At 36.9% G+C, this 14,476-nt stretch overlaps 1 protein-coding gene across 2 annotated transcripts; it reads right to left on the bottom strand.

Annotated features, from left to right (window-relative positions):
• Positions 1-10,018: 10,018 nt before the first annotated feature.
• LOC110906657 lies at positions 10,019-11,966 on the bottom strand. 2 transcript variants are annotated; one of them, XM_022151763.2, is made up of 4 exons: positions 11,901-11,966; positions 11,689-11,804; positions 10,321-10,415; positions 10,019-10,237 (listed from the first exon to the last, which is right to left on the bottom strand). In XM_022151763.2, exons 1-4 carry the CDS (start codon positions 11,950-11,952, stop codon positions 10,123-10,125), a joined length of 378 nt encoding a protein of 125 aa, XP_022007455.1. In that variant the 5' UTR covers positions 11,953-11,966; the 3' UTR covers positions 10,019-10,122. The 2 variants fall into 2 exon arrangements, with proteins under 2 accessions (XP_022007455.1, XP_022007459.1); XM_022151767.2 differs by having other exon boundaries at positions 10,321-10,403.
• Positions 11,967-14,476: the final 2,510 nt, after the last annotated feature.

The following is a 14,476-nucleotide window of genomic DNA, read 5'->3' as shown; positions in this document are numbered from 1 at the left end:
TAGATAGCTCAGCAGTGGATACAACACTGATTTTGAACATCAGTATTTATCAAAGGAAAATGAGAACAGGGATGACTTTCAGCAGTGGACAGATTTTTGAGGTAGAACAGACTTTTGAACCCATCAGTGGTTATGGCAGACTTTTAGGATTTTAAAGAAAAATTCATTTTTAGCTATTTTTAAGGATGGATTTTTGATTTTCTGAAAACATTTTAATGCTTTTATTCATAGAAAAAACAGGATTTTTCCTGTTATTCCATGTTTAGCATGCCAATCCTAGAGATCAAGCTTTCAAAGGTGGATGTGTCTAATGCTTTGGTTAGCACATCTGCCAGCTGATCCTTAGTTGGAACATGATGCAGAGAAATCAAACCTTTTTCATAGCAATCCCTCACAAAGTGATGTCTGATGTCGATGTGTTTGGTGGTTGAATGGCAAACTGGAATTTTAATGATATTTTCTGTTGCCTGGCTGTCCAACATAAGTGGTGTCTTCAAGGCAGTGATACCAAAATCCAGTAACTGATTTTGAAGCCAGAGCAATTGGGCTGTACAGCTTGCAGCAGCTATATATTCTGCCTCAGCAGTGGATGTGAAAACAGCTGCTTGCTTTTTGCTTTGCCAAGACACTAAGCAATTGCCTAGGAATTGGCACCCTCCTGAAGTGGACGTCCTTGTTTTATCACATCCAGCAAAGTCACTATCTGAGAAACCTGAAAGCTCAATTTTACCATTAGCTGGATACCAGATACCAAGTGTGGGAGCACCTTTGAGGTATCTGAATATCCTTTTTACAGCAATAAGGTTTGACTTTCTAGGGGCTGATTGGGATCTTGCACAGACACATGTTGCAAATATAATATCTGGTCTAGATGCAGTTAGGTACAATAAAGACCCAATAATGCTTCTATATAAGGTCTGATCAACCAAATCATCCTTTTCTTTAGACATGACCAATTTATTGGTTGCAATAGGTGTACTACATGGCTTACAATCATCCATATCAAATTTCTTTAAAAGTTCTTTGGCATATTTGCCTTGATGGATGAAAGTACCATTTTGCAGCTGCCTTACTTGGAGACCAAGAAAGCATTGGAGTTCACCCATTGCACTCATTTCAAACTCAGCTGTCATGAGTTGCCTGAACTCTTCACACATTTTATTACATGTGCTTCCAAAAATGATGTCATCCACATAAATTTGGACAATCATCAAATCCTTCCCTCTCCATTTTAAAAACAGTGTTCTCTTCACACATTTTATTACATGTGCTTCCAAAAATGATGTCATCCACATAAATTTGGACAATCATCAAATCCTTCCCTCTCCATTTTAAAACAGTGTTTTATCAATCCTGCCTCTGGTGAAACCAATGGAAAGTAAAAAGGTGGACAGAGTTTCATACCAGGCCCTTGGTGCTTATTTCAAGCCATACAAAGCTTTATTTAGCTTGTAGACATGATCTGGATTAAATGGATCCTCAAAACCTGGAGGTTGACAAACATAAACCTCCTCTTGAATCTTACCATAGAGGAATGCACATTTGATATCCATTTGATACACCTTGATGTTGTGGTTGATAGCAAAGGCCAGAAAGAGTCTGATAGCTTCAAGTCTTGCTACAGGGGAAAATGTTTCATCATAATCAATGCCCTCTTCTTGTCTGAAACCTTGAACCACAAGCCTGGCTTTATTCTTGACAACAATACCCCTTTCATCAGTTTTATTTTTGAAGACCCATTTTGTGCCAATAGGACTCACACCCTCTGACAATGGAACAAGCTCCCATACTTGTTGTCTTCTAAACTGTTGGAGCTCCTCTTGCATTGCTTCTACCCAGCTGTTGTCTTTCAGTGCCTCTTGGTACTTGACTGGCTGATGGAGTGATAGAAAGCCTGCAAAAAGACAAATGTTTTGGGATTGCCTTCTTGTGAGCACCCCTTCATTGATGTTGCCAATAATTTGATCTGGTGGATGAGATTTCAAGAAGATGAGCTCTCCTTGGTATGGAACAATGGCATTGAGTGGTGAGGGCTACAGATGTGTATCATCTGAGCTAACCACTGCTGGTGACTTTGATGACCCAGCAGTGGTTTCAAAAGGTGGTGGCATAGGGGGTAAAGGTGTGGACACCTGCTGACTTTGATCCCCTGTTTGAGGATTTTTCAGCAGTGTTTGATGAGGTGGAAGCAGTGGTTAGTGGGCTACTTTGGTCAACAACTGTTGAGGTAGCAGTGGGTGAGCTTTGACAGCTGTTTTGAACATCTGCTGCTCTTCCCATTGTGGTAGACTTTTGTTGGGGAATGATGATCTCATACCCAGAGTCTGGTGATGAATTTTCTGATGGACCTGCACTGTTAGTCTTGATAGCAGTATTTTCAAAAGTGAATTTTTCAAGATCAAACAAATCTGCAGGGTTTGCTGGGATTTTCATTGATGAAAGTTCATTGAACTTCACATTTAAAGTCTCCCCCACTGTCTTGGTCCGTGTATTAAACACTTTGTAGGCCTTGGCAGTGGTTGAGTATCCCAGGTGATATCGCATATCAATTTTGGCTGCAAACTTTGAGATAGAATCTTTTAAGTTGAGAATGAAACATGGGCAACCAAAAACTTTGAAGTATGAGATTAATGGCTTTATTTTATATAGAATTTCATAAGCAGTCTTTTTGTGCCTGGGGTTGATCAAAACTCTGTTTTGGACATAGCAAGCAGTATTTACTGCCTCTGCCCAAAAAGTTAATGACAAACCTGAATCTGCAAGCATGGTCCTGGCAGCCTCAATCAATGTTCTGTTCTTCCTTTCAACAACCTCATTCTGCTCTGGTGTTCTAGGGATGCTGTACTTCCTTACAATCCCTTTCTTCACACAGAAGGCATCCAACTCCTTATTTTTGAATTATGTGCCATTGTCACTCCTGAAGACTTTTACTGGAAGGTCAAATTGCTTTTCAACCTGTGTCACAAAGTCTTGCAAAATGCATGCAGTCTCATCTTTTGAGTGTAAAAAGAAGGTCCATGTAAACCTAGAGAAGTCATCAACAATAACCAAACAATATTTCTTCCTTTTGAGACTCATGACTTGCACTGGGCCAAACAAATCCATGTGCAGCATTTGCAAACACTGGTTTGTTTTGGACTCTTCAATGGACTTGAAAGAGCTTTTGTGCTGTTTTCCTTTTAAACAGGAAATGCAGTGCTCAGGACATGAAAACATTTTTTGTGGTAGACCTCTTACAAGGCCATTTTTTGAGATTTCAGTGATGGTTTTAAGATTTGTGTGCCCCAGTCTTCTGTGCCAAAGTTCTGTCTCTTTGTTAGAGGCAGCTGAGAACAGACAGGCATCAGCTCTGGGACACTCTCTTGACATGTCAACAACATAAACATTGCCACTTCTTTGAGCAACAAGTTTTGTTGTGCCTTTCTTGATTATTGCTTCAATCTTACTAACCATTTCTGGTCCAACAATCCTACAACAATCCTTTGTGAAGAATGAGCCAAACCCTTTATCACTCATTTGAGATACACTCAGAAGGTTGAATTTTAGATTATCAATAAGATTGACGTTTTCAACTTTTACATTTCCAGACTTTACTGTACCAGACCCCAGAACCTTTCCTTTACTATTATTATCAAAGGATATATCACCCCCTCCATGAATTTTGAAATCTTGAAGAAGGGCTTTACATCCTGTCATGTGCCTGGAGCCTCCACTATCTACATACCAAAGACTATCTAAGCATGCAGAAGCTCCCTGCACATGAAGTAAAAGGATTAGTTCATAAAAGTCTCCAAAGCCAACAGGGCTTTGGATGGGGTCTCAACAGTGTCTGGGATGGATGCAGATGTATGGACAGTGGTTAGCACATGGGTTTGAACATTTTTGAGAATGTTTTTCTCTAACCACTGTTGGGGGTCTTGACCCATCATCTGTTGATAACCAAAAGGATGCCTGTTCACTCTTGGTTTAGATGGCTTTTTGTAAGCCTCATAAACGTGTGGAATCCTTTGGTATGATGCTTTATCCTTGCCTTTTCTGAAATGATTGGCTGGAGGTGCATCAGTCACTTGTACATCTCTTTGAACAAATGTTTGGTTCAGCTGTTTTGTGACAGCAGTTTGGACAAGGACAAAGAGTGGTTTTTTCTTGGTGAATTTAACAGATGATGCTGATGAACTTAAGGATGTTTTTGCAGTGTATTCTTTCTTCTTCTCATCAAAGTTTTTGAGATACACATATTCCTTAGTTTTGTGGTTATTTTTACGACAGATGATGCAGCTTTCAGCAGGAACAATGACATTTGTTTTGTTTAGATCACGTGCTTTTAGATGAAAACAATCTTTTGTTAGATGATTCTTCTTTTCACAGAAATCACAAAACAGGTTTTTAATCGTTTCTCTTTTCTTCCTTTTCTCAGATTCCTTTGCAACAGAGTTTTGAACCTCTGTTGGGATATCTTTGATAGGAATGATTCTTGCTTTTGGAGCTTTTACACCATCAGTGGTTGTGAAATCCATTGGTTTGAAATTTTCCAGGATATCACACTCATCAGACCATGTGGGTTTAAATTGGTATTTCTCAATTTCCTCAAAAGTTGAGGATCCCACAGATCTTTCCAGAGTAATTTTGTTACCAAGTTTGTCGGTTATTTTAACCTCTTGGCCATTTTTGTTTGTTGGAATTATCTCAGTTGAACCAGCTTGTTTTCCAACAGCGTTTTCAAGATCATCATATTTTCTATGTCCAATACCAAATTTAACATTGCTTTCAAGTTGTTTTGCAAGCATAACCTCATACCCTTTACAAGACTCCACCCATCTTTCACAGGTGATCTGGGTAGATTCCAACTCCTTTTTGCAAACTTGGTATTTTTCTACCATAGTTTGGAGTTGAGTTTTGGTTATGCTCTGCTCTTCTTTTAAACTGCTGATCTCTTTATCTTTTTCAGTCAATTTGTTTCTAAGTTCTTTTAATGACTTTTCAAATTTGACTTCATCAGATAGGACTTTATTCCTAAGGTTCTCATTTACCTCTTTGATGTTAGCAAATGCAATAACACATTTGTCTGAACATAGTTTTTCAAGAACTTGAGGTGATACCTTAGCAGCAGCCATCATGGCACAGTCACATTGATGATCACCTTCTTCATCAGCTCTAACTTCTTCCTCACTAGCTTTCTTCTTTTCTTCTTCCTTTTTGTCTTCTTTGGACCAGGGGTCAGACAATGGTTCAAGCAGGGTTTCTGAATTTTCTCCCAGCAGTATTTCACCAGCAACTGCAGTAACCACTGCTTCAGCAACTTCATCCACTGTTTCAGCACTTAGCTGTTCACCTTCAGTTTCTATCCCTTCTGGTATTGACTCTAATACCATCAAACAAAATTCATCATCAAAAGTATCATTAGAGGCATAGAGAGCAAAATTTTCATCACCAAGTTCTTCAGGCATGCTGCTCCAATCAACAAAGCTTTGTGTGAAGAAGCTTTGCTGATCTGGTTGTGTCACTGTTGGAGCAGCTTGTTGAGGTGCAGTAGGTTGCACTTGTGCCTGAGGAACAGGGGCTTGAACATATTGAATTTGTGGAACAATGGTTTGAACATAATGCACAGGCACAGGGGTAGCAGCATAATGAGCAGTGTTAACATGTGCTGCAGGGGCATATTGGGTATAGTGCACAGTGTTTTGTTGTTGTGGTCTAGGGTTTGAGCCAGGGTGAGTGATTATGGGACCAGTGGTTTGACTCCTACATTCCCTAGCAAAATGACCTAGCCTATTACACTTGAAACACTTGATTGTTGATTTATCCAACCCCACCCTTAAATTCCCATGAAGTCCTGGGAATTTTCTCCCTTTTCTTTTGTAGAATTTGCTTGTTCTAACACTAAGCAAAGCCAATTGATGCAAGATGTCCATCTCTTCTAAGTCAGTGGGATCAAAATGTTGCAAATCATTCAGCTCAAAGCACAAATTGTCTGACATCTGGTTTTCAGTATTTGCAGTGAAAGCATAATTTGCAGAGTGAGAATCAGAGTTGTTAAAATTACCCCCAGCAGTTATGTCAATAAAGTGATCATAACTCTGATCCTTACTGCTGCTACCAGATTCTTCCTAACCAAACAGAGCTGTGCTGCCAAATGAATAGTCATCAGCAACTTTACCAGACTCTTGCAACTTCCTTTTCTGGTTTAACTCCCTTTCATAGGTCAGGAGTCTACCATGGAGTTGGGTCAGGGTCAGATCTTTGAACTCAGCTGAATTTCTGGTGACAAAAGCAATTGTGTCCCATTTTTCTGGCAGTGATCTAAGGAACCTGCTATTTTGGGTTGCATTTGGAAATGTAACCTTAACAAGCCTTAGTTCACTGATGAGACAACTGAAACGTTCAAATTGTTGGGTTAGTGATTCCCCTTTGATGTGACACAATGTTTCATACTGCTGATTCAGAATTTCCCTGTTGTTTTCGATAACCTCTTCTGTCCCCCCCCCCCCAAATTGTTCCTTCAATGCATCCCATAATTCCTTGGCACTGTTACAGTGTAACAGCCCAGCATAGATTTCATTGGGCAATGCAGAGGCTATGATGCTAAATGCTTTGGCATCCAGTTCGAACTTCTGAAAATCAGATTCAGTATAATTTTCAGTTGGTTTTGGAACGAACTTTTTGGTGTCCTCAGCACTTGGCACCATAGGAACATGAGCACCGAAAACAACAGACCTCCAACATCCAGTGTTCTGTTGAGCAAGGATGTGACACATCATTCTCTCCCAGATGTTGTATTCATTTCTTTTAAGCATAGGAGGTTTAAAAAGCAAGCCAATGTTATTCTTATCATCTTGAGACTGTGACGACATCCTGGTTGTTTTATAGGTACTGATTAAACCTTACTCTGTTTTTCAACACAACTAACAAACTATCAGTATCAACAATTTCCATCTGAACTATTTACGTCAAAATGATTGTTAAATCAAATTTGATTGTCCAAGCTCTAATACCAATTGTTAGGATCTGAGTTTGGATTGATTGTGATTTGTATTTGAATTGAGATGGAATTATGAGTGAGTTGTGCAGCGGAAATTAAATGGAAATAAACTTTTCACAATCAAACAGAAGAAATGCTTTCAATCATACATTTTCAACACAGAATCAAATGATTAAATTTATTTCAAACTTTGATTACAATGCATGTATGATATGCAAACTCCCCCTCAGCCCGAGCTCAGTGTTTGTTCGTGCAGAAAGAAGATGGTGAATGAGCTCAACAGAACAGTACAGAATACTGTTCTATTTATAGCCACTTGCAAACCACTGAGCATCTAAGCTGACGTCACCATGAAAGTGACATCTAACCTCCTAACAAACTCTAACAACTGACCTGTACAAACACTGCTTAAGCTAACTACTGATGTTACAATTCAATACATAAAGTAAACATAAACTGCTGCTACATCCTTCCACTGCGGTAAACCCAGCAGTACTTGTCATGATCAGCAGTGTTTGAACCTTGGCAGTAGATTGAGCAGCAGAGCTTTAGTTCTTCAATCAGACTTTGACTTGATCAGCAGTTGTAGGTCAGCAGGTTGTATAATCAGCAGTTGTAGGTCAGCAGATGTTGAAACCACTTTCAAGGGGAGAGACGTGCAACCAAACAACTGCTTATTCTGGATCCACTGCTCTGATCTAGTTTTGGCTTTCATTACCTGTTCCTTTGGCAAGGTTCAATCCCAACAAAGTTGTAGTATGGTCCCGAGCACCTACACAAGGTTTTTGGGACCTTACCCTTCAACAGTCCAAAAAAATAAAGAAACAAATTCAAGACATATGAAACCCATTATTCTAAGTGGTGACATCTTTTAACTTCAAGAATACCAATTAAATAAGCCAACGGTGAAATGATGCTATCAAGGGTGAGTTTCACGGGTACATCAACCCGTGCGGGTTTGTAGAGAAGGGGTTTGAGTGTGGGGTCCAGCTGGTATGTGTGATTGGTGGGTGGGGTAAAATAATAGGGTCCATGGTTCAAGGTACTTTGTGGTACAAAGGTAGGGCGCCGCAAGTGTTTTCTAGTGCAATGATACTTTGTAAAGAATTTGACATGGCGCTGGTTAATTGGTCGGGACAAGTGGAGTACCTTTAGGTGCCCCTTCCCCTTAACATCAAGATTAGAATATAGAGTGCTTGTTCTTGTTCTTCAGCCTAACCTGACTTAAAGAGCTCTCTAATAGATATTATAAAACTCTGATTTTCAACAAAATGATCTGCAGCTTATGACGCTTAAATATTCAAATATTTTCACACAGTAGCCTGACAACAAAAATTCATAGATAAATATGACTTTTTATGGTTGTGATATATACCATTTGTTCTCTAGCACCGCTAGGGTTGATTGAATGAACCACCAACTTCATCTTTTGGGTTTTTGTAATTGAAGTGAATCTTAAATAAAATTATTTTATTTGATTGGTGCCAATTTACTTATAATTATTGGGGGAATAAAGATTTTGTCTTGAAAAATATTATTAAAAGTAATATATAGTTCACTTGTCGGTTTCTTGAGAATATGGCACAATTGTAAGGGTATTTCTATACCTTCACCTCACACTCCACTTTATAAAAAATTATATTAATAAAACAATGTTTGTGTGCAGTTCCCATCCCTTGGGTCGAGACGAGGTTGCTTGAGCGGACAAGACCACTCCCAACCTCATCTTCTTAATGAAAGCATCAATTGATAGAAGCCGATTCAATACGGCTAATCTCCCAAGAGACCCATTGACTGAGTTAGACTCCAAAAAAAAAAACAAAGATGAAGAAACTAGATGTTTTTCAGCTTATTAATCATTTCTAAAACTCAAAGATCTTTAGGCCGTGTAGTGGTTTTATCAATAATGCCCCCACCCTTGGGTGTTTTCTGCCACGTGGCAGTCCAGTCAGCAAGGGGCATTATTGGGCGTTTTTACAAAAAGGGGGCGTAGTGAAATAATGCCCAATAATGCCCCAAACAATCATTACACAATTATCAATTTTTTTTAAATTAAAAACTTATAATATTTCATTATAATTTTTGCAAACGATCTGATTGGCCAAAACAAGCCCCGCACAGCGTGATTAAAACAACGCCAAAACAAGATTTGCAACCAAACACGCCAGGGGTGGATCCCCGGCGTGTTTGGGCGTTTTCCGGCACACAAAACACCCAAATGGGCATGACTACAGGTCGTCTTATAAGGCTTACAAATACCATTAACCTTAACTACTCAAGCAGATAAACTGACTAAACAATTGAAGGGAAGCAGAGCAATTAACATCAAAATCTTCAAGGAGATGTGGGTGATAGCATGCAAGACTAAGGGAAATGAGTGTTGTGTATGGTGTACGTGGAAAAGGGGGTGAGGTGGAGATCTTGCACATATCATTCAGACATGTCCGAAATGTGTGCGATTAAGATGCTATAAGGGTGGATGGGGTGCCATGTGGCAAACGCAAGTCGGGTTGAAAGCCACTAGGCAACACCAAGTGGCGAAGCTTGAGATTTCCGATCGGGGGGACGAAAGTCACCGGACCTAAAAATTTCTATAAAACTGGGGGGTCAAAAACGTATATACCCAAAAATTTCTATACGAAAACTAAATACTCTCCACTACTGAGCGAAAAGCTCGAAGGGTCAGCCGCCCCCTCGTGCCCCTTAAAAGCTTCGCCCATGGCAACACAGCCGCCACCCCTACATTTTGCCATGCGGGTTGGTGTTTGCGGTAAACCTTTGCCACTTGAACATCACACATCCATAGACCTTTTTTAAAATTGAACGTTGGGACTAGGGTAGTTGTGGGTACTTACTTGTGGTAGGCGCCGTCAGTGTCTTGCCCAATCTAGGGTACTTGGGATTGGAAATAACATGATAACATCTGATTGAATTGAGCTAGGATAATACGGTATGGTGCCCCTCCCATCCTAATTACTATTCACATCTCTTTCAAAGGTCGAATATTATAAGATATCTAAAAAAAACATAAATAAATTATATAAAAGATGGCTTAAATGGAAAACGCATACAAATTGCTCGTTTACAACAATGTTACAACTTGCAATCATGCATATAAAATCATACTATAACAATGAAATCAATTATTGTTCATCAATGTGTTTACGAGCAATGTGAAATTGTGCAACATAATTGTATGATGTTTCCCATGACATGTATGGTGGTTCGTTCAAAAAAGCACACTTGCTACAAATCCACCTGCATAAGACATAATTTAAAATTTGTTACATTGGCAATCTAATAAATAAAATAATTTAATGAGAGTATATAAAAAGTCACACCAGCCATGTTTCTTTAGAGTTGGTTCCACAATTTCTTCTTCCCTTACAAGGAGACTTGGAGGAAGAAGCTCACTTTCATCTCTCTGTATACATTGCTTTGAGCATAAATTATGTCACATTACCAAAAATAAAAACAGAGTTAACTTCACCTACAAAGTGTTTTATCGTACAAAACGTATGAAAGGCATGAAAAACCCAAAAAAAACGTGGTGGCATTTTCGTAATTATGTACTCGTAGAGTAATTATTAAAATTACTCTACAAATGATCTTGTAGGTTAATTTTGATCTTGTAGAGTAATTTTGTAAAATGTTCTTGTAGCGTAATTTTGATCTTGTAGAGTAATTTTGTTGAGTATCATAATTACTATACAAATGATCAAGTATGATAATTTTGATCTTGTAAGATAATTTTGTAGAGTATCATACTCTACAAATGATTTTATAGAGTAATTTTGAATTATATATGTTATTTGATAAACTTGCAGAGTAATTTTGATACACTTGTACAGTAATTTTGATGTAGAGTACTTTTGATAATTATCATACAAGACAAAATTACTCTACAAGATATACTTATAGTGTAGTTTTGATAATTACCCTACAAGATCAAAATTACTCTACAGGAATATTTTACAAAATTACTCTACAAGATCAAAATTACCCCATAAGATCATTTGTAGAGTAGTTTTAATAATTCTTCTACGAGTAAATAATTATGAAAATGCCACCGCATTTTTTCAACAAATTCAGTTCTTACGTTTTGTACATTAAAATTATTTGATTTTATCTTTTGTCAATAAAATAATAAAAAATAACAGAAGAATGAAATTCATTACAATTGAAAATAAAAGATTGTGTTAGATAAGTCTATTTTCTATATACTGCATTAAATAAACAACCAATTTCAAGTAGATAACTCTACATTGGTGTTTGGTGGATATAATGAAAGTTAGAAAGAGTTTGAGATGTGGTTACATAAACCAGCATGTACAATGTTATACTGTTATTATAGTTCTGTGGTTAAGTTGATAATGTATTGAATGCTCCTCTATTTATCTATACATTAGTAGATAAGATTTTATTGCCATCCCAAAAAATGAAAAAAAAAATCACATATTCCTTTTATAAATGTGGGTCGTCATAAAATTTTCTTTAAAATGTAGAAACATGACCCACTTGTACTTTTAATAAATTTAGATTCTTGAAAAAAAGGGCACAATAAAAAATTTCACATACCCAACAAGGACTTTTGAAGATAGTCTATGTATGTGTGAAAATAAAAGGAATACACAAAAATTATTCATGTATTCGGTAAGAACATCAATGTATAAAAATAGACATTTATGATTTTATGTGCTACCACATACTTTATCTTCCTTTGAGTGTCTATACGAAGCTTTAAGAAAGAAAAGTTCTTCCTCTTTGATCTTCTTCGATCTCCAAAAGCGAGCGATCTCTTCTTTGGTTAGTGACCTATTCCTCTCTAAAAACAAAACCGGTTAGAGAAACTAAAACACGCAGTTGATCGATCATAGAGCTTGTGTTTGATATATCGATAAAAGAAGATAAGTAAATATACCTAATTGAAGATGACGAACATGTGAGTTCCAACCTGCCATTAGAGAACCCATTTTCTAAGATATGCAAAACAACTTCAAATAATTCGATCTTTTTAGTTGCATGTATATATAGTGTCAGTTGATGATAAGTATGTATGAAAATAGGTGATAAATGGTTGACTAATTGATGTTGACGATTAATTAATGTATTATGATTGTTATAAGATTCTTATGTTATGTGAACGTTCATGTGTATTTTGTACCTAATCGTGATAAGAAAGAAAACTTCATGTATGTAGGAAAGTAAAGTCGAAAAGATCCTTTTAAGTAAATATCATATCTGAAGAAAAAAATACGAACATATATATAATTGTGGATTAACTAATAATTTTAACCGCGAAGTGATGTAGGAGCATCCAACCCAATAACTAGACTCGACCCGATTGGTGTGAATGGGTGACGATAGGTGGGGCCAGTTTTTATTCAATCTAACAATTATTTTGGAGACTATTTTTGAAATTATCAATTATTAGTTTCCTATTTTTGTGGGGATTCATTTTTCTAAGTATCTTTTTCATTTGTTATAAGTTAAGATATAGGGTTGTTCTTTAGATAAACTTCTTTTTGATTAAGGATATTGTAACCGGGTCTTTGAAACTTAGAGGGTGTTTGGGGTTGAGTTTTAAAAGAGATTTTTAGATTATTGAGTTTTGAAATCGTAAATAATCCGTTTTGAGTGTTTAGGTATACAAATTAAAAAATTGATTATTTGCGTTTAGAAAGTTACAAAACGCAGTTTTCCAAAAGCAACCCCCCCCCCTGCAACAAAACACAATTTTTCCAAAAATTGATTATTTGCGTTTAGAAAAGGATCACATTTCTGGTCCAATTTAATAAACACATTCAATCCATCATAGCATAACATTTTTCAATAATCGTGCGGAGAAGGCAGGCGGTGACCGTTCACCCGCCAATCCCGGAAATGATGCGGTAAACCTTAAAGCCCAGAGAGGATTCATTGCGTGCGAGGTTTGTTTATTTGGCTGTTTGAGTGGAGAGTGGAGCATCCTTACGTTTTAGTGCAAAATGAAGAGTAGAGAGGACGACACTGCAGAGTATGATTGGTTGGAGTGGAGATGAGACTACTCCACTCGAGTGCAACTGCCCTTACACCCTGAGCCAGTGAGGTGTTACAGTTGTTAATATACAACAAAAGTGGATTGTTAAAAATGGTAGGAATTACAAGACCAGCTTCATAGTTTTCTATTATGGAACTGACAAATGGAAATAATGGATTCGATTTATAGGGTGAAAAAAACATAAAAGAAATCTTAGTGGTTTATTTAATTGTTAATTATTTCATGTATTGTCGATTAAAACTAGTTGAGTTGTAAAGAGCTTTTACATATTGATAACATTGTTTTTTTTTTTTTTTTAACAGCAAAGGGTTTTTTTTTTATTTTTTTTTATTTTATTTTTTTTAACATTGTTAGTTTTGTTTTTGTAAGGGACTCGATTTGTATTCTGTTTAAACATAATTATGTATTTCATCACTGTATTGTCTGACCTTTTTTTTATTTAATTTCTTAAAATATTACAGTCTAGTTAAATGTTCGGTACACCTGATTAAAGTCGTCGCCAGTCATATTTATTTATCTAGAACATAAATACTATAAAGTCATTTTTTATTTATTTCTAGAAGTCCTCTTTCACTATTTTCAAGTGTGAAACGATGGTTAACTAAAACCAATAAGTGCCCCACAACGCAGACGGCTAATGACTATTTATACGAACTAATCACAATAGAGAGTTTAATTTTACACCTTAAAGTAATTAACATTACTATTTTCTTTCACTTTTTCTACATAATAATCACTCAAACACCTCACAAAACTTAAATTAATTATATCTTTTTTACGAATCCCACACCCCCCTAAGACCACCCGTAGTGGTGAACAAAAATAATGCCCCCACCATGGGGCATTATCCGACACATGGCATCCTAGTCAGCGTTGGGCATTATAGCAATAGTGGCGTAGTGGGGCGTTATTCCAATAACGCCCATATTATTTTTAATGAAAAAAAAAAATCAAATGGATGTGATTGGTGGGTCAAAATATATACAAAGCAATTTGAGCGTTTTAAATAAAACGCCAGCAACAAAATTTTTCAAAAATAACGCCGGAAAACGCCGGCCGTAATGGGGGTGGGGGCGTTTCCGGGCGTTTTTTTGCAATTTTTTTTTAAAAATCACGCCCACTACGGGTGGTCTAAATAGTATTCCCACATCTTTTTCACTCTATCCCTCTTTATATATATATATATATATCTATGTACTAGTCTAAGTACCCATGTGTTACACGGGTGGTCTCACAATAAATTATATTATTTAATAAACATAAACTTTTAAATGAAAGCAACATAGGACCAAACCCACAAAATACCACTATACCTATAATGGTTGGTTACAAAAAAATAAAAAATAAAAACACAAAAGACCCCCACCATTTGGGCTTATGAGCAGGCCTATGTTACTAGCAAACTCCCCAACATTGGCTTTAAAAAAAAAAAAAAAAAAAAAAAAAAAAAAACCAGG

The sequence above is a fragment of the Helianthus annuus genome, chromosome 16, assembly GCF_002127325.2.
Source record: "Helianthus annuus cultivar XRQ/B chromosome 16, HanXRQr2.0-SUNRISE, whole genome shotgun sequence".
Taxonomy (NCBI): Eukaryota; Viridiplantae; Streptophyta; class Magnoliopsida; order Asterales; family Asteraceae; genus Helianthus; species Helianthus annuus.
The sequence above is the reverse complement of the archived record's forward strand: the minus strand, read 5'-3'. Positions and strand labels throughout refer to the sequence as shown.